Source organism: Mustelus asterias, chromosome 22 (genome assembly GCF_964213995.1).
Source record: "Mustelus asterias chromosome 22, sMusAst1.hap1.1, whole genome shotgun sequence".
NCBI classification, from domain to species: Eukaryota; Metazoa; Chordata; class Chondrichthyes; order Carcharhiniformes; family Triakidae; genus Mustelus; species Mustelus asterias.
This window is the reverse complement of record NC_135822.1, coordinates 5,218,219-5,244,611: the sequence shown is the minus strand read 5'-3', so window position 1 is coordinate 5,244,611 and position 26,393 is coordinate 5,218,219. Positions and strand designations below refer to the sequence as shown.

General features: G+C 45.4%; 2 protein-coding genes across 2 annotated transcripts in view; one reads left to right on the top strand and one right to left on the bottom strand.

Annotated features, from left to right (window-relative positions):
• Positions 1 to 1,633: 1,633 nt before the first annotated feature.
• On the bottom strand, positions 1,634 to 14,934 carry dffa (DNA fragmentation factor, alpha polypeptide). Its single transcript, XM_078238668.1, has 6 exons — positions 14,321 to 14,934; positions 11,665 to 11,832; positions 7,918 to 8,069; positions 5,753 to 5,918; positions 3,861 to 3,997; positions 1,634 to 1,909 (listed from the first exon to the last, which is right to left on the bottom strand). The coding sequence occupies exons 1-6, from the start codon at positions 14,442 to 14,444 to the stop codon at positions 1,691 to 1,693; spliced, it is 966 nt and encodes a 321-aa protein (XP_078094794.1). The 5' UTR covers positions 14,445 to 14,934; the 3' UTR covers positions 1,634 to 1,690.
• A 335-nt stretch (positions 14,935 to 15,269) lies between these two features.
• The window catches only part of pex14 (peroxisomal biogenesis factor 14), a 247,306-nt gene continuing 236,182 nt past the window's right edge, over positions 15,270 to 26,393 (top strand). Inside the window, exon 1 of the mRNA XM_078238657.1 lies at positions 15,270 to 15,348. Coding sequence (XP_078094783.1) covers positions 15,316 to 15,348 — 33 coding nt within the window. The 5' untranslated portion in view covers positions 15,270 to 15,315. The remainder of the gene's footprint in view (positions 15,349 to 26,393) is intronic.

Here is a 26,393-nt window from a genome sequence, read left to right as displayed (position 1 = left end):
GTCCCCGGAAGGGTAGGGGGTTTTAGTTCAGTCGGGCAGCATGGTCGGTGCAGGCTTGGAGGGCCGAAGGGCCTGTTCCTGTGCTGTAATTTTCTTTTTTCTTTAATTTTTCATCCATTGCGAAGAACAAGATCCATGTGTTGAAGTTGTTCTGCAGTGACAGGATCCAATATATTCCAAACATAACCAACGTTACAACGTGCAGGGTCTTTGCACAGTGAAACAGGCTCGGTGAGGCAGGTGACCTACTCTTCTTCCTGTTAGCCAGGGCTGTACACTTCAATTCCACAAACTTTCCCCTATCCCTCAATATTATTGCTTCCCGAGAATTCTCTCTCTTTTTAAACACTCCAATCGATTCTACATCCATGGCCTTCAAAAGTAGCACACTAGACATTCTCACAGCCAACCGTGAGAAGAAATCTTTCTTGGAGGGTTTTACTGGTTTGAACTAGAAGACAATTTGTTCTCAAACTGAATTTCGTTACCAGAGGAAATGTCATTCCCTCGTTTACTCTGTCAATTTCCTCACTCGGCTGGATTTTGAGGCAAGTTGAGAAGCATCAGTGCTAACTGCTGACCTTGAAGGAAGTTACCCACCATATCCTAGTGGTTTCTGTGCTGCAGACTTCCCCTATGTCAGTTTAAATCTGGCATCAAGGGGATCTCGAGCTGCCCAGCAACAGTGATGCTGTTTAACAAGCAGCCAATCACAATGAAATATTCTCACAGGCAGTAAATCAGCAAGTAAAAAACGCAGGGCCTTCATTTCTAATTTTTAAATTTTACAGATAACAAAGTGTTGGAACATACACATCTGTAGGAGTTAAAAAACCTAAACAAAATCATAAAAAACTTAAAAATACGTGGAATTTTCACAATGGAGAAATTTGACATTCCACAAATATGAAATTAGTTCTTCGGGGCCACTAAGGGTGTTTAGTGGTGATTATAAAGCTATTATATTGTGTAGGCGGCACTCTTACAATCACATTTTCCTTTCGAATGAACCGGTTGATTATTGCTGGCAGTAGCACTGCTGAGGTTAGGAACAGAATACTATATGGGCAGGCAACACTGACTTGCCATTCATTTTAACAGCTGTTTGAATGCAGCACAAGCGGATGGGCTGAAGTCCCCCTTTACTTGCTGGTTTGGCACCACTTATAAAATCCAGATATTTAGCTCACATTGTAGGCTGGTCCACATCTAACCGCTGTGATGCTGTAACTTGCTCAACACCAAACGTGAAATTGAGTTTAAAGTTCACACTGGTGCATCAGGTAGTGATTAGAAGTCAGAATTAAAGGTGAGACAGAATGCTGGAACTCCACCTGCATGGGCTTTATGCTATGCTTGGTCTGAGAGAGCTCGATTCAGTTCCCAGTGCCGCCACAAAGATAAAATGTTTTTCTACCCACCCCATCCCCCCACCCCCTCCCCCCACACCACCACCCCTCTGCGCCCCCCACCCCCTTCCCCCACATCACCACCACCCCCCACCCCTCTGCGCCCCCCACCCCCTTCCCCCACATCATCACCACCACCCCCCCACCCCTCCATGCCCCCCGTCCGTGCCCCCCACCCCTCCGCACCCCCCACCCCTCCGCCCCCCTACCCCCCTCCCCCACAACAATGTTTGATTATTGTGCTTTTGCTGCAAAAATTGAATGCTGGAAGTGGAGACTGATTAATATTGAGTGGCAGAACCATGTGCGGCTGCAATGGGAGCCACAGTGTTTTGCAGTTTCGCTGTCTGTGTTGAAAGTTTGCTCAATTGTTCCAGCCCCACCACTTTGGACATGCGCTTCTGAAATTCCGTCTTACAGTCTTGCTGCAGAATCTTCACCTTCTCCCCGGAACACTTCAGAGCGATTTCTAAATCCTTTCCATTCTCGTTGAAAACTTTCTGAAGGTGAACGGTGTACTCAGTTAATCAACAGCATTTACATCTACATTTTAAAAAATGCAAAACTCCCTGCATTAGATTAACCAATAAATCTTATTGTATAATATCAGACTTGGTTGGCAATGAGGATATTGAAGCTACTGACATTTCTTTTTACAAATGAGAGCTTTGTTCTTTATAGGAGGGAGGTCAAACTTAATTACCACCTTATGATCCACGTAACCTTGTTAGCAAATCTGGGCATCTCCCAGCCTCAGACTTCCAGTCACTCCCTCCTAATTTCGAAGGAAGTTGTGTGGTGTAACTCTCCTCCCCAATTAGGGAATTATAGTGCATTATAATAATAAAGTACAGAAGATGATCATTTTGCCCACTATGCCTGTGCTGAAACTTAAAGAGTTGTGCATTTTAGTCCCACAGTCCAGCTTTCTCCCCAAAATCCTGCAAAAACAAAGGAATGAGCAAGAAAAGTGGCAAAGAAGTAGTCTATCGGCAATGCTGAAGAATAATAAACAATTCTGATGAAGGAAATAATTCAAGAATTAATTGCAGCTGAAATCAGCATCCTGCCATTTCCGGATTTGAATTCAGATGATGCCAAAGAGGCAAACATCACCTGCCAAAAACAAATCAACTGTCTTGAGTGAAACTTGGGATGTACATGTGGAAGTTAAAATGTTCAGATTAAAGTTTCATAGCATGGAAGTTACATTGTGTGGTAGTTAAATTAAGGACTAGGAGCAGGAGTAGGCCATCTGGCTCCTGGAGCCTGCTCTGCCATTCAATAAGATCATGGCTGATCTTTTCGTGGACTCAGCTCCACTTACCCGCCCACTCACCATAACCCTTAATTCCTTTACTGTTCAAAAACTTATCTAACCTTGCCTTAAGAACATTCAATGAGGTAGCCTCAACTGCTTCACTGGGCAGGGAATTCCACAGATTTACAACCCTTTGGGTGAAGAAGTTCCTCCTCAACTCAGTTCTAAATCTGCTCCCCCTTATTTTGAGGCCATGCCCCCTAGTTCTAGTTTCACCTGCCAGTGGAAACAATTTCCCTGCTTCTATCTTATCTATTCCCTTCATAATCTTATATGTTTCTATAAGATCTCCCCTCATTCTTCTGAATTCCAATGAGTATAGTCCCAGTCTACTCAGTCTCTCCTCATAAGCCAACCCTCTCAACTCCGGAATCAACCTAGTGAATCTCCTCTGCACCGCCCCCCAGTGCCAGTACATCCTTTCTCAAGTAAGGAGACCAAAACTGCACACAGTTACTCCAGGTGTGGCCTCACCAGCACCTTATACAGCTGCAACATAACCTCGCTGTTTTTAAACTTCAACCTTCTAAATTCAAGTTAAAGTTTCATGCTTTCTCTGTACAGTGATGGAAAATGTTTATCAGCTTACAGACCTTTGAAAGGGGTCAGTGTCTGCTATTTCAGCTTGAACAGACCAATCTTCATCTGTGTAAACGCCATAATATTCTGCTTTTCAGCCTTCACCAGAGGGTGAGCAAGACCAGATTTTTCCATGACAAATACCAAAGGCAAGATATGGGGATATGCTATGCAAATGAAGGATTTTCATTGAATGAGAAAGGGCAAAAAGCCAGGATTTAATTGGTGAATATGTATGCAAATAAAGGATTAGAAAAATTGCTCGTTTCTGATTTGCTGTAATTGACTATAATTGCCAAGTTGTGTATTTGTAACTTCAGAAACACTTGCAGAGAGGCTGTGAGTCTGTTTCTCCTTGTGTAAAGGCCTCATATCGATTATGCATGGTGTCTGGTGCTGTTTGTACCCCAGTCGACTACGAGTGCCTAAGGTTGCTGGTACCCAGGATCTCTGACATATAAATGTGATTTCTGTGGACTTAGCATAGACAAACTTAGAAAAATGTCAAATTTAAACTTCTAGAAATATGCTAGTGAATAAATTTATTGTACCTGCAATTCCACATTTGACAAGCTGAACTCCGGACTTGGTTTCTGACGGAGAACATCAATTATGCGTTTGTTCAGCCAGAGGATTTTATTGCTCACCGGGTTGAAGCAATGATCAGGTTCATCAGCAGCTTCTGAACCTAGGAAAAATGTAGGGTCTATATTTTTTTGTATTTCCCTTGGGAACAAAAGACTTTGAACCCATAAAAAGAGACAACGCTTTCAGGAACAGTTTCTTCCTGTCAGTCTGAATCACTTGTGCTAGCAGCTATTGTGAGACAACTAACCAGCCAATCCAGGTCACTGCTCTACAGTCTGATTGGACTAAAGTTAGGCAGCGGTGGCACAGTGGGTTAGCACTGCTGCCTCACAGCGCCAAGAACCGGGTTCAATTCTGGCCTTGGGTCACTGTCTGTGTGGAGTTTGCACATTCTTCCCGTGTCTGCATGGGTTTCCTCCGGGTGCTCCGGTTTCCTCCCATGTGCGGATTAGGTGGATTGGCTGTGCTAAATTGCCCCTCAGTGTCCCAAGATCCGTAGGGTAAGTGGATTGGTCATGGGAAATGTGTGGGGTTACAGGGATAGGGCCTGGGTAAGATGCTGTCAGAGAGTCGGTACAGACTCAATGGGCTGAATAGCCTCTTCTGCACTATAGGGATTCTACTGTTTTCATGATGCCATTGTCAGTTTGGGTGGAGAAGCATGCATACTGATCTTTCTCCTTCACAATACCTGCAGTTGATGAATCTGCAGCCACCCAATGCCAGTCTGAAATTGGCTGCTAGCTGATTGGAGCCAGGGGTATCGACTCCTCACTCGGAAGTATTCAGGCGCTGCTCAGGGGTTTCTCAGTTGCATGGATGAAATTCAGAACTCATGTTCAGAAGATTCCCAGTACCTGCAGTATCTGCATCCTCAACTCCCAACAACACAGGTGTGACAATGACCTGCTAAGACCATAAGTCCATAAGACATCAGAGCAGAATTAGGCCACTCGGCCCATCGAGTCTGTTCCGCCATTCAATCATGGCTGATATTTTTCTCATCCCCATTCTCCTGCCTTTTCCCCATAACCCCCGATCCCCTTATCAATCAATAACCTATCTATCTCTGTCTTAAAGACACTCAATGACCTGGCCTCCACAGCCTACTGTGACAAAGAATCCCACAGATTCACCACTCTCTGGCTGAAGAAATTCCTCCTCATCTCTGTTTTAAAGGATTGTCCCTTTAACCTGAGGTTGTGCCCTCTGGTTCTAGTTTTTCCTACTAGTGGAAACATCCTCTCCATGTCCACTCTATCCCGGCCTCGCAGTATCCTGTAAGTTTCAATAAGATCCCCCCTCATCCTTCTAACCTCCAATGAATAAAGACCCAGAGTCCTCAACCGTTCCTCATACGACAAGCTCTTCATTCCGGGGATCATTCTTGTGAACCTCCTCTGCACCCTTTCCAAAGGCCAGCACATCCTTCCTTAGATACGGGGCCCCAAACTGCTCACAATACTCCAAATGGGATCTGACCAGGGCCTTATACAGCCTCAGAAGTACATCCCTGCTCTTGTATTCCAGCCCTCTCAACATGAATGCTAACATTGCATTTGCCTTCCTAACTGCCGACTGAACCTGCACGTTAACCTTAAGAGAATCTTGAACAATAACTCCCAAGTCCCTCAGTAGTTAGCTCAGAAAGCTAATTGCTCAGGGACCCAGGAGGTTTCCAGGCCAGTACGACATCAAATGGTAAATGATCCCCAGGTTGTAAAACATAAACTCAAAGAGCTGGGCACGTGTTGACATTCAATGCTGTAAAAATATGTGGAGTTGGAAAGAAATTTATAAAATAAAATAAACTGATGAAGAATTTGCTATAGATTCACCACAACATCAAACTAACCATCATTTTGAAAGACATTCTTGTACAGTTTTAATAGTTCCTTAGCTTCCCGCTGCTCCTCTCTGTTATCAAGTGCACGTTGAAGGGAGTCCTGTATTGCTTCAGTTCTTTGTGAAGTTTCTCCCAGTTCCTTTGCCAGCTCAGTAGTTGGTGCATCTATGAGTGCCTGTCAAATAAAGATACACTGAAAGTCACTGAACTTCTAATTGACCAAATTACAATTCAGGACTACAGGTCAAAGTCACCTGATCACAAACAAAGATTCCACTGAGTAGTAATCTGTTCCTGCTGCATTTTTATACAACTAATTCTAACATAATCACCATCAAGTGGCAATGTTTAGATCACAAAATTCTAACTGCCCGATAGGGAAGGATAGCGGATATCACTAGAAAATAGTTAAGATTTTTTCTTGTCAAAAAATGTTTCTCTTTCAATCATTGGAATGGATTACCAGAGCTTGTGCTGAGTATAAATTTATCCCAGGCCTTCACAAAGAGCTGGAGGAGGTCCAGCAAGTAGAAGATATTGGATTAGATTTTGTACCCCTGTGTAAATTTACATAGTAAGAAGTCTCACAACACCAGGTTAAAGTCCAACAGGTTTATTTGGTAGCAAATACCATTTGGTATTTGGTAAATTTGGTATTTGCTACCAAATAAACCTGTTGGACTTTAACCTGGTGTTGTGAGACTTCTTACTGTGTTCACCCCAGTCCAACGCCGGCATCTCCACATCATAAATTTACATAGCCGGTTCACCCCACTTTAATTTTTTGGGTGAAGGCCCTTTAATTAGTACGAGGTGGGACTTCCATCTGTCTCAGGAGGATGACCCACCTCATAGTATTGCTGGCAATCAGAGTCAGGCAGGTGGGCCAAGGAGGTGGTGTTTAGTGATGGAACTGCCTTTTAGTGACCAGCAGCCTGCAGGGTTAAACCTGCCCGACTACATGTTGTGCTCAGGCCTCCCTTGTGCTTGTTATATTGAGTGGTGGCGACAGAATGAGACCCTTAATTGGGTATTAATTGCTAGCATAAGGACGACTCCTGACACTTTCCCCTGCTACATGTAAAATAGTAGCACAGTGCTTTAATTTATGGATCCACTCTCCAGTTTTCCTGTCTGTGAGTGGCCCATAAAATTGAGCCTATTGAGTTACAGATGCTAAGGGGAGCCAGTGATTTGCGTTATTACTTACTGAAGTCTCGGAAATTGCTTGATTGCTTTCAGCGACTGCAAAGGAATTTTCTAAATTGTCTTAAGTAGTATTTGATTTTTCTCCTGGGGGATTGTGTAACTGAAGGTTAAGGTTGGCTGCTAATGAATATAGGTGATACTGCGATATCCTGAATGGCACAGGTTAAAGGGCCAGTTGAATTTTTTTCCTGTCTTTTTTAAAATGCTCTAAGCAGATGTATACTGGACTGAGGAAGAGTCCATTTTATTGCTTCACTAGCCCCTAGAGCTAATTATATTATACTGACTTGTTTGAATCTTAATATATTATAGTTTAAAAATGCACTTTAGCAGCTGAACATATTTTTCAGTTTCCCATTTTCTCTCATCACATATCAATATATAGGTGGCACGACGGCACAGTGGTTAGCACTGCTGCCTCACAGCGCCAGGGACCTGGGTTCAATTCTGGCCTCGGGTCACTGTCTGTGTGGAGTTTGCATGTTCTCCCCGTGTCTGCGTGGGTTTCTTCTGGGTGCTCTGGTTTCCTCCCACAGTCCAAAGATGTGCAGGTTAGGTTGATTAGCCATGCTAAATTGACCCTAGTGTCAGGGGGATTAGCAGGGTAAATGGTGTGCAGTTGCTGGAATAGGGCCTGGGTGGGATTGTGGTCGGTGCAGACTCGATGGGTTGAATGGCCTCCTTCTGCACTGTAGGATTCTATGAACATAGCCCAATACTATTGAAAATATCAAACCTGGCTGAACCCACTTCTCACTTTAACAACAGGCTGTACAGTTTTGCCAACTCAGTCCTTTATTTTGCACATGAACACTTGCCTTGCCTGTTGAGTTTACATTTCCAGCCAGCATGAACGCATTTGTATTTTAGACACTCCAGGCCATTTATTACAGATATAGAAAGGTTTAGGTTTGAGGGAAATAGATATAAAACGGGTAGGGGCCAAAGGCTCCCTTTCCTGTTACCTGGAGGTCAGATTCAGACATTGTAATAATGCAGGCAAAGCTTTGCCTCAGTAGTTTGGCGAGAACTTTCCACTCGGGACAATCCCCACGGTCTACAGATCCATCGCCATCTACTTCATCATCCACCTTTGTACCTGAGCTGATCTTGATTTCTGTGGGTAAAGTGGAGAGCATTTACTGGCATGAAATTGGCCAAATTAAATGTTAATGGCTAAAATGAGGTGCAGTATCTACATTCTGCTTGTAGCCGACAACAGAATTCTTGTTTTGCTATAGAACAGGGGAAAGTGCAATGACCTGTGTATGTATTTAATTACTCTTGATTACCATGGTGTTGACCTGAGCTGTTTCCAAGGAGAAGGGGCCTAGTAAAAGCAGATATCTGTAGTCCATTAAATTTGTTCCTGGGTTGTGAGCATTGCTGGCAAGCGGGTACTTATTACCCATCTCATATTGCCCATGAGGTAGTGGAAGTGAGCCGCCTTTTTGAACTGATATAGTTCATGTGATGAGATAGTGTATACCTACAGTGCTGTTGAGGAGGGGGGGTGGTGTTGTTCCAAGATTTTGAACCAGCAACAGTGAAGTAATGGTGATGTATTTCCAAGTCAGGAAGATTTATTGCTTGGAGGGGAACTTCCAGGTGCCGGTGTTTCCATGCATCCGCTGCCCTGTCCCTCTAAATGCTACAGATTCAGCTTTCAAAGGTGTTGTTGAAAGAGGCTTGGTGAATTGGTGCAGTGTATCTTGTAGATGGTACATGGCGCTGCCACTGTGTGCTAGTGGTGGGAGAGTGAACGTTTAAGGTGATGACAGGTGGAGGTGCTGATCGAGCGGGCTGTTTTACCTTGGATGCAATCGAACTTCTTGAGTGTTGTTGGAGCTGCACTCATTCAGATAAGTGGAGAGTTTTACATCACACTCCTGACTTGTGTCTTGTAGGTGGTGGACAGGCTTTGAGGAGGCAGGAGGTGAGATACCCACTGTCGAATTCTCAGCCTCTGTATTTTGGTAGCTGTCCAGTTCAGTTTCTGGTCCATGGTAACTTACCAGGAAGTTGATAATGGCGGATTCAGCAACATATCAAAACACTGGTTCCACCAACCAAATCAACCTGTCTCCTACAGTTTCTATTTTTTAAACATACAGCCACCTAACAATGAACAAAAAAGCTGATTTCCAGCAATGAGGGAGAATCATTGCCCTTAATGTCAAGGCAGCAATTAACCAAATGTGGCACCAAACAGTCCTCATAGAATTTAAGGTCCGTGTGAATCAGGAGAAAGCTCTCCACTGGTTGGAATTGTACCTAGCACAAAGAAAGATACTTTGCTTGTTGTTAGCTAATCATCTCGGTCCTGGGATACCATCGCAGGAGTCGCTCAGGAGTGTCCTTGATCCAACCATCAGCTGCTTCATAAAATGATCCTCCCTTCATCATAAGATTAGAGATTAAGATGTTTGTTACGATTGTACACTGTTCAGTAACATTTGCAAATTCTCATACTAAGATCGTCTCTGTGCATATGCAGCGAGCCAAAATAACATTCATGCTTTGTACCACACAAGTGCTAGGTAATTTTCTCTAACAAGAGAAAATCTAACCATCTGCCCTGATGTTTACCTAGGGCAAGCTGATAACAGTGCAGGACAGAATGTCAAGAGTTCAAGTAAAGGTTGTAAAAGTTCAAAGGAGAAGATGGGATGTTTAATTTTACAATTACATTTTAAAAGCTGAACTCACAAAATGAAGGTAATTAAGAGTGACTTCTGAGAAGGTTAGTTCAGATAAAAAAAGATCAAAAGGAATAAAACAGTACCTCAAGGGCAAGTTCAACCAAAGCAAGCTAGCTGTTTTGCACAGCCCACAGCAGGAAGCTGTGCTAACTTCTAACAAGCTGTGTTTGGAGAAAAGCCTGTTTGAGAAGCCATTTACTCAGTCTGAGATCAGAAGCAAACCCTAAAGAAACAACTGTTTGGTGTGGTAACTGTTGCTGAATTTTACCCATGGTTTTAAAACTTTGGGGAGTCAGGAGGTGAGTTACTTGCTGCAGAATTCCCTGACCTGCTCTTGTAGCCACAGCATTCCCGTGGCTCGTTCGTTTCAGTTTCTGGTCAATGGTTACCGCAAGGAAGTTGATAGTGGGGATTCAGTGATGGTAATGCCATTGAATGTCAAGAGGCGATAGTTAGATTCTCTCTTGTTTGAGATCATCATCATTTGCCACTTGCGTGGCACGAATGTGACTTATTAGTCCCAGGCTGAATATTGTCTAGGTCTTTCTGCATATGGACAGAATGCTCCAGTATCTGAGGAGTCATGATGCTGCTGAACATTGTGCAATCATCCATGAACGTCCCCACTGTTGACCTTGTGATGGAGGGGAGGTTATTGATGAAGCAGCTAAAGATGATTGGACCTTGGACACTCCCCTGAGGAGCTCCTGCAGTGATGTCCTGGGACTGAGATGACTGACCTCGAACAACCACAACCATCTTCCTTTGTGATGGTATAACTCCAACCAGTGAAGAGTTTTTGCCCTGATTTCCACTGACTTCAGATTTGCTAGGGCTCCTTGTTGCCATACTCAGACAAAATCTGCCATGATGTCAAAGGCAGTCACTCTCACCTCATGCCTTGAGTTCAGATCTTCTGTCTATGCTTGGATCGAGGCTGTAATGAGGTCAGGAGCTGAGTGGCCCTGGCAGAACCCAAACTGAGTATGATTTGATTTATTATTGTCACATGTATTAGTATGCAGTGAAAAGTATTGTTTCTTGCGTGCAATACCGACAAAGCATACCGTTCATAGAGAAGGGAATGAGAGAGGGCAGAATGTAGTGTTACAGTCATAGTTAGGGTGTAGAGAAAGATCAACTTAATGCAAGGTAGGTCCATTCAAAAGTCTGATGACAGAAGGGAAGAAGCTGTTCTTGAGTTGTTTGGTGCGTGACCTCAGACTTTTGTATCTTTCTCCCGACGGACGAAAGTGGAAGAGAGAATGTCCGGGGTGCGTTGGGTCCTTAATTATGCTGGCTGCTTTGCCGAGGTAGCGGGAAGTGTAGACAGAGTCAATGGATGGGAGGCTGGGTTGCGTGACGGATTGGGCTACATTCACGACATTTTGCAGTTTCTTGTGGTCTTGGGCAGAGCAGGAGCCATAAAGAATGCTTTCTATAGTGCATCTGTAAAACTTGGTGAGAGTCGTAGATGACATGTCAAATTTCCTTAGTCTTCTGAGAAAGTAGAGGAGTTGGTGGGCTTTCTTAACTATAGTGTCATCATGGGGGGATCAGAATAGGTTGTTGGTGATCTGGACACCTAAAAACTTGAAGCTCTCGACCCTTTCTACTTCGTCCCCATTGATGTCGACGCATGTTCTACATGTAGATGCATGTTCTCCTCTATGCTTCATTTTGTTGACTTTGAGTATGGAGATTATATGAACAAAAACATGGAATGGGAGGTGAAGATGCTGGTTTGCAAGGCTTATGACAGAAATTGTCCAACATCATGTGAGACTCATAATTTAGAGTCTCTTTCCTGCCACATTAACTGTATGCACATTAAACATATTCTGTTACTCTGGCAGAAAATTTTGGACTTTAAATCTTCCAAATTCATGCACTAAATAATTAAGCAAAAACATTTCATTGAATGCTTTGGAATGGAAAAATACAGAACTATCGAATTGAAGATCCTTTAATTTAGATTATCATTCAGCTCTTCCATAAACAGCAACTCACCTTCATTAACAGGAGTCCACTTTTGACTGGGGCCAAGGATCATGAATCTTGTGTTTTCTGGCAGGGACATAAAATAGTCTTCATCCTCAACAATTGTTCCATCATTTTCGAGCACAACTGTATAAGCTTGCTGGGCACCACATTTTTCCAGACCTAATTTTTTTGCCCCTAAACAGAAAAACCCATAAATGTAAATTAGAGGATACCTAACTTTCTGGAGGCTCACAAACAAAAAGTAAGCTTAAAATGGGGCAGCACAGTGGCAGAGTGGTTAGCACTGCTGCCTCACAGTGCCAGGGACCCAGGTTCGTATTCCCGGCTTGGGTCACTGTCTGTGTAGGGTTCTCCCTGTGTCTGTGTGAGTTTCCTCTGGGTGCTCCGGTTTCCTCCCACAGTTTGAAAGATGTACTGGTTAGGTGTATTTGCCATGCTAAATTCTCCCTCAGTGTACCCAAACAGGTGCTGGAGTGTGGCGACTAGGGGATTTTCACAGTAACTTCATTGCAGTGTTAATGCAAGCCTACTTGTGACTAATAAACAAACTTTTAGATGTTGCGCAGTCTGAAGTTCTCAGCCATGAAAACAATTTTACACTTTTCTGCCTAATTGACCCATTTATAACTTCCTGCAGTTCCTCCTCACTCTCAACCACATGGAAATTTCCACTCCATCTGACGAAGGAGCAGCGCTCCGAAAGCTTATGGTATTTGCTACCAAATAAGCCTGTTGGACTTTAACCTGGTGTTGTGAGACTTCTTACTGTGTTCACCCCACTCCAACGCTGGCATCTCCACATCACATTACAATGATAGACAGGCCAGTGTATGTTCTGCAGTCATCACCCATCCATTTAAAATCCACTCAAATTTGAGCAGCCGCATGTAAATAATGCTTTTATTAAAAGATGTTTTGATATTTATACATCCAGGATTATCAGATTAAAAATCAATGAGTTACAAACTAAAGCACAAAGCTTCTTTAAGTTGTAAACTAGCTCCACCTATTGGGAGAAGCTAAGGGCTGAACTGTGCAATATTTCACTCAGATGATCAGAGCAGAGTAAAGGTAGCCCGAGGGAGTAAATTTAAATCACTATCCCCGATCTGCTCAGGTTTATTTTTGTAAAGTGGGAAGCTTTCTGTCTTTAAAAATAAAGCCCCTCTCTGATAAAAGGCGGTTTGGCGGCACATTGGTTAGCACTGCTGCCTCACAGCGCCAGGGACCTAGGTTCGATTCCCGGCTTGGGTCACTGTCTGTGTGGAGTTTGCACATTCTTCCCGTGTCTGCGTGGGTTTCCTCCGGGTGCTCCAGTTTCCTCCCACTATCCAAAGATGTGCGGGTTAGGTGGATTAGCCATGCTAAATTGCCTCTTAGTGTCAGGGGGACTAGCTAGGGTAAATGCATGGGGTTATGGGGATAGGGCCTGGGTGAGGTTTTGGTTGGTGCAGACTCGATGGGCCGAATGGCTTCCTTCTGCACTGTAGGATTCTATGACCTGAAATATTAACTCAATTCTGCTCTCTAAGTAGATGGCACACAAGCTGAACATTTCCATCATTTCTGTTTTTACCCCAGAAAAATTTAGAAACTTTCATCTGTGCAGAGAGATGAGATGGTTTGTGGTTGTTGAAACAACACGCCCACATCCAGTCCTGGAGGAAACATAATTTTGTGATTTTCATAGGCACCCACCAAATGGGCTTGGAGACAGGCTCACTATTCTTGACGGGCTCTCGAAGGTAGAGGCTAATCAGAGGTCTTCCAGTTTGAAAGGAGCAGCAGCCTGCAATAGAGGGCGAGAACGCTTCAAGATGGACTTGCCCACTCTCCAACTTTTTAAATAGCTAATTTAAAAATGGAACAAAGCCAGGGCAGAGTGAGGGAAATCCCAGTCAGCCTCCTTTAATTGGCCTCACATGGTTCAATGAGCTGTGTTGGCTGCCTGCTGCATATGCTCTGTCGCCCACCTCTTCAACCCACCTCTGCAAAAATGGCTCGAGGGCATGATAAGAATCAGCATGTCATCCACGAGTGGGGCTAAAAATAGCTCAGCCATCTTGGTTGGTTGGGGGGGGGGGGGAAGAGTCATCATAGAATGCCTACAGTGCAGAAGGAGTCCATTTGGCCCATTGAGCCTGCACCAAAGACAATCCCCACCCAGGCCCTATCCCCGTAACCCAATATATTTACCCTGCTAATCCCCCTGACACCTGCCGCAAAGGGGCAATTTAGCATGGCCAATCCACCCGCCCACCTTTGGACTGTGGGAGGAAACCGGAGCACCCGGAGGAAACCCACGCAGACACAGGGGAGAACGTGCAAACTCCACACAGTCACCCAAGGCCAGAATTGAACCCAGATCCCTGGCGTTGTGAGGCAGCAGTGCTAACCACTGCGCTGCCCCAATGCCGATTAGCTCAGTTGGCTAGATGGCTGGTTTGTGATGTAGAGCAATGCCAACAGTGTGGGTTCAATTCCCATACTGGCTGAGATTATTCATGAAGGTCCCACCTTCTCAACTTTGCTCCTCGTCTGAGGTGTGGTGAGCCTCACATTAAATCACCACCACTCTATGGTCCATCCTCTGGGACTGTGGCAACACTTTATAATAAGGTTTTACTAGATCAGTGAACAACATTTCTGAATCCTTAGTTACCTTTGGCTATCAGATCTTCCAAAGATGTCACGACGACACCAAACGTCTTAAGGCGGTCAGAGGCGCAGAGTTTGTACGGAAATCTTCTGCTTTGCGGATCTGCTGTGTGTGGCTGAGTATCCATTTTCCTAAATTGAAAAATGAGGGGGGAGGGATGGGACAGGAGGGAGAGGAGGGATGATCCACAAATGAGAGTTCAGGGGATGGGTCAGAAATGAGAGGTTGGGGATGGGTCAGAAAACAGTTGGGGGGGGGGGGGGTGGGAGGGGGATTAGTGGTGTTTTATGGCCGTAGATTGGGCAGAACAGAGAGCGATCTTGAATGAGGCTGATCCTATAAAGCTATTGGAAGGTTAGGAGGAGAGTTTTCATCCCTGTCCTGAGTCCAATATTTATCTCTCAATCAACACCACAAAAGGCAGATGATCTGGGTCATTATCCAGTTGCTGGTTGTGGGATCTTGTTGTGCGCAAACTGGCTGCCGGATTTGGTATGTTAGGAGGGTAGCGGGGCTGGGCCCAGATGCCCAGTGCCGGGTGAAAGTCGCTATATAAATGCAGCTCCGACCTCCTCGGCAGCGTCCGCCTTCCTTGTTGTGGCGGGCGGTTGACGCGCATGCGCACCAACCGCCAACGAAATATTTCCATCCGAATTCTCGCGAAAATATTAATTATGGTCACAGCCGGCGGACTGCCAGTGACTTTAAACACTTAAATAATTTTACTGTTAATAAAAGTGAAGCCGCAGTTTTAGCGCGAGAATCGCTAACGTCAGAAAAACTACAAATCCCAGCATGCTCCAGTAAACACAATCTTGTTTATTTTTGAATCTGCAGATTAGTGTTAGGATGAGATTAGGATTTCAAGCCTTCCCTTGGGTAATATTTTTAAATTTTTGTGTGTTTTGATGCCGCTGGTGTTGGAGGTGCTCTGTGATCGATTGGCCGCTCTCGGCTGCGGGTGATGAGTGTGTGATCCCTTGGTCGGGTCTGGAAAGATGGCTTCCTTCGAGCGGCCGGAGCCGCGCCAGGTAAACAGCGCCCGCGGCAGTGAGAGCGAGACCCCCCCGAGCCCCGTGTGAGAGAGCCCGGCACCAGCACCCCCTCGCGGCTCCGACCCGGGCCGCCACTGCTTCCCCACGGCCCGGGCCGGGAGCTGCGCTGACCCCCCGCCGCCGGCGGCACCCTGAGGGCCGGCCCTACCACCCTGGGCTGCAGCTGGAGATGAGGGAAGCCCCGCTCTCCCCCCCCCGCCCCCCCCCAAGGTAACCCTCCCCTCAACCCCCAACTGAGTGACAGGTAGCCCCCTCCACATCTCCCCCCATCTCCCCTCAGTGTGTACATCACATCCCCCCCATCTCCCCTCAGTGTGTACATCACCCCCCCTCCCAATCTCCCCTCGGTGTGTACATCACCCCCCCCCCCCCCCCAATCTCCCCTCAGTGTGTACATCACCCCCCCCCCCCCCCCAATCTCCCCTCGGTGTGTACATCACATACCACCATCTCCCCTCAGTGTGTACACCACCCCCCCATCTCCCCTCAGTGTGTACACCCCCCCCCCCATCTCCCCTCAGTGTGTACACCACCCCCCCATCTCCCCTCAGTGGGTGCACCACCCCCTCATCTCCCCTCAGTGGGTATACCACCCCCCCATCTCCCCTCGGTGTGTACATCACACCCCCCCCCCCCATCTCCCCTCAGTGTGTAATCCCCCCCATCTCCCCTCAGTGTGTACATCAGATCCCCCCCATCTCCCCTCAGTGTGTACATCACACCCCCCCCCATCTCCCCTCAGTGTGTACATCACATCCCCCCCATCTCCCCTCAGTGTGTACATCAGATCTCCCCTCAGTGTGTACATCACACCCCCCCCCATCTCCCCTCAGTGTGTACATCACACCCCCCCCCATCTCCCCTCAGTGTGTACATCACACCCCCCCCATCTCCCCTCAGTGTGTACATCACACCCCCCCCCCCCATCTCCCCTCGGTGTGTACATCACACCCCCCCCCCCCATCTCCCCTCAGTGTGTACATCACATCCCCCCCCATCTCCCCTCAGTGTGTACATCACACCCCCCCCATCTCCCCTCAGTGTGTACATCACACCCCCCCCCATCTCCCCTCAGTGTGTACATCACACCCCCCCCCATCTCCCCTCAGTGTGTACATCACACCCCCCCCCATCTCCCCTCAGTGTGTACATCACACCCCCCCCCATCTCCCCTCAGTGTGTACATCACACCCCCCCCCATCTCCCCTCAGTGTGTACATCACACCCCCCCCCCCCCCATCTCCCCTCGGTGTGTACATCACATCCCCCCCCCATCTCCCCTCAGCGTGTACATCACATCCCCCCCATCTCCCCTCGGTGTGTACATCACCCCCCCCAATCTCCCCTCAGTGTGTACATCGCATCCCCCCATCTCCCCTCGGTGTGTACATCAGATCCCCCCCCCCCCCCATCTCCCCTCAGTGTGTACATCAGATCCCCCCCCATCTCCCCTCAGTGTGTACATCACACCCCCCCCCCCCATCTCCCCTCGGTGTGTACATCACATCCCCCCCCCATCTCCCCTCAGCGTGTACATCACATCCCCCCCATCTCCCCTCGGTGTGTACATCACCCCCCCCAATCTCCCCTCAGTGTGTACATCGCATCCCCCCATCTCCCCTCGGTGTGTACATCAGATTCCCCCCCCCCCCCATCTCCCCTCAGTGTGTACATCAGATCCCCCCCATCTCCCCTCGGTGGGTACATCACCCCCCCCCCCCCCCCCAATCTCCCCTCAGTGTGTACATCACCCCCCCCCCCCTCCAATCTCCCCTCAGTGTGTACATCACATACCCCGCATCTCCCCTCGGTGTGTACATCACATACCACCATCTCCCCTCAGTGTGTACACCACCCCCCATCTCCCCTCAGTGTGTACACCACCCCCCCCATCTCCCCTCAGTGTGTACACCACCCCCCCCATCTCCCCTCAGTGTGTACACCACCCCCCCCATCTCCCCTCAGTGTGTACATCACATACCACCATCTCCCCTCAGTGTGTACACCATCCCCCCCATCTCCCCTCAGTGTGTACACCACCCCCCCCATCTCCCCTCAGTGTGTACACCACCCCCCCATCTCCCCTCAGTGGGTGCACCACCCCCTCATCTCCCCTCGGTGTGTACATCACATACCCCCATCTCCCCTCGGTGTGTACATCACATACCCCCATCTCCCCTCAGTGTGTACACCACCCCCCCATCTCCCCATAGTGTGTACACCCCCCCCCCCCAATCTCCCCTCAGTGTGTCCATCACCCCCTCATCTCCCCTCAGTGTGTCCATCACACCCACCCATCTCCCCTCAATGTGTCCATCCCCCCCCCCCCCCCATTTCGCCTCCTCTCTGTCCCTCTCTGCCATCTCACGTGTCCCAGTCCCGTCCGTCCCTTCCACCACTCCTCCATCCCCTGTTGGGAATTGGATCCAAATCAGCAGATTATTTTCAGGAACGTCAGTAACCCAGATTCTGTAATCGCTTTTCACTCCCAGAGATACTGCCAGAGCAGAGTCTGTCATCCACTGATTTTTAAAAAAGGACAGTCGTATTAATATCTTTTATTTGGGATCTGTGTAGTATTTATTATGCTTCATTTCATCTCGGTCTCAGTGCTATTAGAGGATTGCAAGGTACATGAATATGGTTATTTAAAATGAATTTATTTGGGTTGGAATTCACTTAAAAAGATTAGGTAGGATAAGCACCTAAGATAACATGCGATGTTTAATGTTTTTAAACATTTGCTGTTAGCCTCTGATCTTCTTTCTAATGCCCTTTTCTTGATATTTGTTTTAATTTTTAAAGATGTTTGTCGTGCTTGTAATTATGCATTTGTCTCTGTAGTATTAATGTTTTTTTCTTGGCTGGTTTATTGTTCATTTTGCTTCTCATCACTGGTTGCCCCACAATTTCGGTCTGGATGTGACCATGTGTGATTGAGTGCTAATACTGTCTGCAGTCAAACTGAGATCTGCTGTTAGTCAACAAAAGTTAGTTTCACAGGCACAAACGCAAAATGTTGGTAAAACAGATAAAACCAGAAAACAGTGGAAACACTCAGCTGGTCAGGCAACTTGTGACCAAGTTCCAACCTGAGGGTTCTTAACCTCCCAGCTTTGGAGAAAGGTCATTGCCTTGAATGGTTAACTGTGATTCTTTGATGCTGCCTGACCTGCTTAGCGTTTCCAGCATTTTCCGTTTTTAGTTTCAGAATATACGTGCAGGACTACATAGAGGGGATGAGAAACCGAGCTGGTCTTCCAGAGAGTCATGACCACCTCCTGTGCTGTGTCCATTGTGATTTTGGTATTTTTGCAAATTGTCCCGATAAATGCAAGACAAAAACCTTCAACAAAACATGTCTTTTTTCATCAATGCTCCAATGCTATGATTTTTGTGTTACAAAGTAAAGTACCCTTTTCTTTTCTTCCCCGGGTCATTAAACCGTTGTAAACTTCTCTAATTCACTTGTGGTTTTGCACTTCAGCATTTGATTTGATTTATTATTGTCACATGTATTGGGATACAGTGAAAAGTGTTGTTTCTTGCGTGCTTTACAGACAAAGCATACCGTTCATAGAGTACATAGGGAAGAAGGAAAGGAGAGGGCGCAGAATGTAGTGTTGCAGTTATGGGTAGGGTGAAGAAAAAATCAGCTTAATATAAGGTAGGTCCATTCAAAAGTCTGATGGCAGCAGGGAAGAAGCTGTCCTTGAGTCGGTTGGTACGTGTTCTCAGTCTTTTGTATCTCTTCCCTTGATGGAAGAAGGTGGAAGAGAGAATGTCTGGGTTGCATGGGGTCCTTGATTATGCTGGTTGCTTTTCCGAGGCAGTGGGAAGTGTAGACAGACTTGGGATGGGAGGCTGGTTTGCCTGATTAACGGATTGCCTGGATCCGCTACAGTTCGTCTATTCCTGCAACAGGTCCACAGCAGACACCATCTCCCTGGCCCTGCACTCAACCCTGGAATACCTAGACAACAAGGACATCTATGACAGACTCCTATTTATTGGCTACAGCTCAGCCTTCAACACCATTATTCCTACGAAACTCATCTCCCAACTCCGTGGCCTGGGCCTCGGCTCCTCCCTCTGCGACTGGATCCTGAACTTCCTAACCCACAGATCACAATCAGTAAGGATAGGCAACAACACCTCCACAATCCTCCTCATTACCGGTGTCCCACAAGGTTGTGTTTTCAGCCCCCTACTATACTCCTTATTCACCTATGACTGTGTGGCCAAATTCTCCTCCATCTCGATTTTCAAGTTTGCTGATGACACCACTATAGTGGATCGGATCTCAAACAATGACGAGACAGAGTGCAGGCATGAGATAGAGAATCTGGTGAACTGGTGCAGCAACAATAATCTCTCCCTCAATGTCAACAAAACAAAGGAGATTGTCATCAACTTCAGGAAGTGTAATGGAGAACATGCCCCTGTCTACATCAACGGGGACGAAGTAGAAATGGTCGAAAGCTTCAAGTTTTTAGGTGTCCAGATCACCAACAGCCTGCCCTGGTTCCCCCATGCTGACACTAGTTAAGAAAGCCCACCAACGCCTCACTTTCTCAGAAGACTAAGGGAATTTGGCATGTCAGCTACGACTCTCTCCAACGTTTACAGATGCACCATAGAAAGCATTCTTTCTAGTTGTATCACAGCTTGGTATGGCTCCTGCTCTGTCCAAGACCGCAAGGAACTACAAAAGTCGTGAATGTAGCCCAGTCCATCACGTGGGCGTGCTGAATTTTCCTTAGCCTTCTGAGAAACTAGAGGTGTTGATGGGCTTTCTTAGCTATAGTGTCATCATGGGGGGCGGGGTACCAGGACAGGTTGTTAGTGATCTGAACACCTAGAAACTTGAAGCTCTCAATCATTTCCACTTCATCACCCTTGTTGTTGATAGGGGCATTTCCTTCACTACGCTTCCTGAAGTCAGTTATTGTCTCCTTTGTTTTACTGACATTGGAGAACTTGGATCCTTTTAATATTTGCTTGTGTTAGCATTCCCAATTTTTTTGATATTCTGAGTAATTAAAACTAATCCCTGCTCCAGTTTTGGTATTATTTGAGAATACATATTTTTTCTTGTTTTTACGGAAGAGAAAATCCTGTTTGGGGAAGATTCAGGTGTAAATTGTGATCGTTTGAAATTTGGTATTCTTGTGTTTGTCCTAATAAGTACAGCTTGAAAAGCTTCAACAGCATGTCTCTTCAGCACTTTTCAGGTTCTGTGCCACCAAGCAACAGTTTATATTCAGGAAAGTTTTACAGAATAATATTTCTTGCTTCATCTTGCTGTTCATATACCTTATCCTAAGTGTCAGCAGAAAAGCATCTTTAACTCTGAAACATGGAACTTACTGGGTGCATCACCTTCTGCATTGCTTTATTCCTGGTATTTCGTATTCTGCTTTTTAATAGAATTTAAAGACTTGAGTTTGGACTCCAGTCAGAATCTAGTCACTGGTGTCACTTTAGTGATCCTGTGTTTTTTTAAAATTAAATATTTGGTATATTCCATCTGGGGTTGTACACTGCAGCCCGGTTGTACGCTGCAGCCCGGTTGTACGCTGCAGCCCGGTTGTACGCTGCAGCCCGGTTGTACGCTGCAGCCCGGTTGTACGCTGCAGCCCGGTTGTACGCTGCAGCCCGGTTGTACGCTGCAGCCCGGTTGTACACTGCAGCCTTGTGAATTCTCTGTGGAAAAAGTATTTGGCGCTGGTGATGTTGGCTGAATTTAAATTGACCTTCATCCTGGAACCTGGAATCATTCTTCCTCTCCGCAGTTATACTGATAGATTTATGTTCAGCAGGTGCAATTCTTGTTTTTCCCACTTCCAGATGAACTTTGTTCCACCACAAGTGCTTTATTAACTTTTTAAGTAACTCTGCAGTTTATTCTTGAACAGTAATTTTAGCTCGCAAATAACTCTTGTGTATCGTCTCTGCCTATTGTGTCCTGTCCAAGAAAATCCATGAAACGGGGCATGTTTGGAAATTGAATTGTTCATCCTTCTAACTGGGAACTTGGGATTTCATTTCATTTCATGTGCTTTGCTCTTTTTGTGCTTTTATGATTGCTTTACAATGGTCTGTAAGAGAATTTAGTTACTAAATTAATGTAACCTTTGGAGGATTGTAGTAATATTTATTCCTAAAGAGTCCAATTATTTTTTAGTAGTTCTTGTGTATTAAATGGGGCACTGTTCTCTGGTGCATTTAACTTCTCCAATCCTCATTTTTACATTTTGTAGGGATAAACCAGTGTTATTCCTACAGGTTTTGTGTAATGGGGGAAGAGTTGTGTAGCTTAGCTGAAAACCAACCTAATGCTGGAAGCAGCTTACTTTAATGCACAAGGTTATTTTAGCTAGCAAGTAACTCTTGTGTATGCTCTCTGCCTATTGTGCCTTGTCCTAGAAAATCCATGGGCAGCTGGGACCGTAGTGCTCTATTTTAAGAAAAGTACTATTAGCCTGGTTTTGAATCAGTCACTGAATAAATAATCATTTCTAAAGCAGCTATATTCCTTTTTGATTCATAAGGGTTTTTGTATGTAACATGCAGTATGTATTGTAAAGGGATGTGCATTTTATGCAGTCTTGAGATGTGTGCAAACATTTGTAAGGTGGGCCTCAAGGTATTTTCATGTATGAAAAATCTGTAGGGGATCTGAATGTGTCAAGGTTTTCTCTCTCCACTCATTGTGGGCATATCCCTGTGGTATCTACTGTACCAAATTAGAGTATGTCAAGATTGGCTTCCCACAGCACAAAGTGAACACATTCCTTTATCTGCTGCTGCCAATTGTAATGCTGATATTGTCAAGGTCTCTTTGACACAGCACATTGGCAGGTATTTAGTGAGACCCTTCCAACAACTTTGATTGCATGTACAGCACAGTAACAGGCTGTTCCACCATGTACCACATGAGCTTCCTCTTGCCCCTCTCCATCTAATCTTACGACAAACTTACGTGCTTCTCCTTCATACATTTATCTAGTTTCCCCTGGAATGCCGCTATGTTATTTGGCTCATTTACCCTTTGTAGTGATTATCACGTTCTTCTGAATAACCTCCAGATTTATTCCTATGGTCTTGATTATTGACCTCACCACGAGTGTAAGCATCTTCTCTACGTCTACACTATCAAATCGTTTCAGAATCTTAAACTTTTAGAAGAGAGAAGACTGAGAGGTGACCTGATAGAGAGCCTGTTCAATCTTTCCTGATTGGTGTCAAATTTGTAAATCCGTTTTTGCACCTTTACCAGTGCCTCTGTGTATCCTTATTATATTATGGAGACCATGACCATCTTTCTTTGTGTGGAGTTGCCGGCGTTGGACTGGGGTAGGCACAGTAAGTAGTCTCACAACACCAGGTTAAAAGTCCAACAGGTTTAATTTTTAGCACGAGCTTTTGGAGCACTGTCCCTTCATCTTGCAATTGAGTTTGTGTCTATATATGCCCTGTTTGTGAACTGAACTCTTCACTCACCTGATGAAGGGGCAACGCTCCGAAAGCTTGTGCTAAAAATTAAACCTGTTGGACTTTAACCTGGTGTTGTGAGATTACTTATCTTTCTTTGTATTAGCTTTGACTCCAAATCAGAGAAGAGTTTTCCCTCTGATTTACAGTGACTGGAGTTTTGCTAGGCTCCTTGATGCCACACCTGGTCAAATGCTGCCTTGTAGTCAAGGTCAGTTGCTCTCTGTAACGCTGTAATGAAGTCAGGAGCTGAGTGGCCCTGGTTGAAACCAACTGAGTGCCAGTGAGCAGATAAAGTGCTGACTGATAGCATTGTCGGTGACACCTTCCATCATTTGCTGATAATCAAGGGTCAACTAATGGGATCATATTGGCCAGATTTGACCCTGCTTTTCTGGTCTACCTGGCTGTTTTTCCACATAGATTCCAGTGTTGTAACTGTACTAGTTGGTAGAGTTGGTAAATTACTGAGGCATATCTAAAGGACTGACTTAATTACAAGTCAAATTATTTTAATTCTGGCTTATTTCCAGACCAAATATCGTGTGCGGTTAACCTAACTGTTGTTTTAAAAAGTATTGAGTGGCGTACCTGGAAACCGTAGACCAACACTTTTATCATCTGTTGCAGGGAAAGTCATTGAAATGATCTTCAGCGGATGAAAGTTATAACTCTCCCTCTAAAGCATTGATTCAGGAAGAGAGGGTAATATTTAACTAACTAGAAGAATTGTTCAAAACATTACTGACTTGCTGGATGGGGACCAGCAGAGATGTGGATTTTCAGCAAGCTTGAGACAGTGATGGCTCAGAAATGTCCCAGAATAGGGGAGGCAGTGGCGTAGCGGTATTGTGTTGGACTAGTAATCCAGGAATCCAGGATGATGCTCTGGGCACCCAGGTTCGATTCCCACCATGTCAGATGGCGAAATTCGAATCAATAAAAGTCTAATAATGGCCATGAAACCATTGTTGTAAAAACCCATTTGGTTCACTATAGTCCTTTCGGGAAGGAAATCTGTCGTCCTTGCCTGGTCTGGCCTACATGTGACTCGAGATCCACAGCAATGTGGTTGACTCTTAAATGCCCCCAGGGATGGGCAATAATGCTGGCCCAGCCAGTGATGCCCACATCCCATGAACAAACAGAAAAAGATGCCTGATGGGTAGAAAATTAGTTTGAGGCAGGGGGAATCATAAATGGGATTTTTTCAGATTGGAAAGGACCAGCATATTTAAGTAGGTCTGAAGCAGCAATCCTGTCTATGCATCATCGTCCTATCGTTAAACAGTTTTTCATATGAAAAGAATCATCCCAATTTGCGCATCAGTTTAATATCTGGTGTAATGTTAGAACCATATCTTCAAGAACGATATTTTCTATTAAAATTTGGAAGGACATTGCATTGTTTAGGCACTTGGGAGCTGACCTGCATTTTGTTTACAAAAAGGCTGCAAGTTCACCTTAGATTGTCAAAAACCATGTCTTTTCTAAGAAATCATTTAACTCCAGCTTACTGAGCAGCATGGCCCTTGAAGGGGGAGAGCTAATTTCATCTGCAAGAAACTGTATTCAAGATAAAGGCCCGAGTGATTTACTGAAAAACACCTGGTGGAGGTGAGCTTTCTGCTTTTGAACCTGTGGTTTTTTAAAAACTCATTTGGGAATAAACTGAGAGGTGGGGGAAAGCTGTCCAGCTCACTCCCTCCTTCCCTTGCTTGGAATACAGTGTGATTGTCAATATCCAGCTTGGAATGACCATTTCAGTGAAACTTGTCTGAATTTGGAAACCCGAGAAGCTGAGACAAGAAGGATTCATCTGGCTCTATTTTCCTCCACACCCAAAATTCTTTGGTGGGAGCCTCCAGACATTTATAAGGACGAGCGTTCCATCTTTACATGAGGGAGCACCAGTTCAACAGCATTAAAACCCTTTGAACTTCATCCGTTCCTATAAACCTTTTTCTTCAACTGCCCATCTCTACAGAGACTCCCTTTGTTTGTACGTGCATACATACATGTGCTGAGGAATTTTAAAAAAGGATAGATAGTTACACTTCCAGATTAGTTTGTGTGTTAACCAGATCTTGTAAATTGAAAAAAAATAGGGAAATTTTGTTTTCTACTAAATCAATCATTCTGAGTTTAACCAGAGACTTTTCAATAAACTCAGAATGATTGATTTAGTAGAAAAAGTTAACTAGAGACTTTTCAATAAAGTCTCTTTTTGTGTCAGATCTGTATGGAGCTGGAGAAACTGCGTGCTTTTCCCATCCCGGTCATGCTCTCATATTTACATGCAATGAGGTTTGTTCTTTTTTGACTGAAGTTTGAAAGGAAGGTGTGCAGGAATGTTTTAAAATGCAGCACAGTTTTTTTCATTCATTTACGGGATGTTGGTGTTGCTTTATTGACTAGGTTAGGATTGTTTTTGCTGGAGTTCAGATGAATGAGGGGGAGAATCTCATAGAGACTTATAAAATTCTAACAGGACTAGACAGGGTAGATGCAGGGAGGATATTCCCGATGGTGGGGGAGTCCAGAACAAGGGGTCACAGTCTGAGGATTCGGGGTAGACCATTTAGGACGGAGGTGAGGAGACATTTCTTCATCCAAAGAGTGGTGAGCCTTGGAATTCCTTTCCATAGGAAGTAGTTGATGCCAAAACATTGAATGTATTCAAGAGGCAGCTGGATATAGCACTTGGGGCGAATGGGATCAAAGGTTATGGGGAGAAAGCAGGATTAGGCTACTGAGTTGGATGATCAACCATGATCGTAATGAATGGCGGAGCAGGCTTGAAGGGCCAAATGGCCTCCTCCTGCTCCTATCTTCCATGTTTCTATGTATCTCTAATTGCACTTGAGAAGGTGGTGGTGAGTTGCCTTCTTGAACTGCTCCAGTCCATGTAATGTACCCACAGTGCTGTTAGGGAGGAAGATCCAGGATTTTGACCCAGCGACAGTGAAGGAACAGTGATATATTTCCAAGTAAGGATGGTGAGTGACTTGGAGGAGAATGTCCAGGTGCTGGTGTTCCCATGTGTCTGCTGCCCTTATTCTTGTGGTCCTGGGATTGGAAGGTGTGCCCTAAGGAGCATTAATGAGTTCCTGCAGTGCAGCCAGATGATAAACACTGCTGCCGCTGTTTGTTGGTGGTGGAAAGAGTGAATGTTTGTGGAAAGGGTGCCAATCAAGTGAGTTGCTTTGACCTGGATGGTGTCAAGCTTCTTGAGAGTTGGAGCTGCACTCCTCTAGTCAAGTGGAATATTCCATCACACTTCTAACTTGTGCCTTATAGATGGTGGACAGACTTTGGGGAGTCAGAAGGTGAGTTACTCGTGGTAAGATTCTTAGCGTCTGACCTGCTCTTGTAGCCACAGTATTTATATGGTTAGTCAAGTTCAGTGTCTGCAGCCAACCAGGATAATGAGGGATTCAGCGATGGTGATGACATTGAATGCCCAGGGGTGGTGATAGATTCTCTCTTATTAGAGATGGTCATTGCCTGGCACTTCTATGGCA

What these genes read in the sequence shown, in the direction of transcription:
- dffa (XM_078238668.1), bottom strand. Translation starts at nt 14,444, where the DNA reads ATGGATACTCAGCCACACACAGCAGATCCGCAAAGCAGAAGATTTCCG. An exon ending in GTGGACTCCTGTTAATGAAG is followed by an intron (nt 8,070 to 11,664) that starts GTGAGTTGCTGT and finishes CTTTACCCACAG; the next exon opens with AAATCAAGATCAGCTCAGGT. An exon ending in TGTCTGAATCTGACCTCCAG is followed by an intron (nt 5,919 to 7,917) that starts GTAACAGGAAAG and finishes TTTATTTGACAG; the next exon opens with GCACTCATAGATGCACCAAC.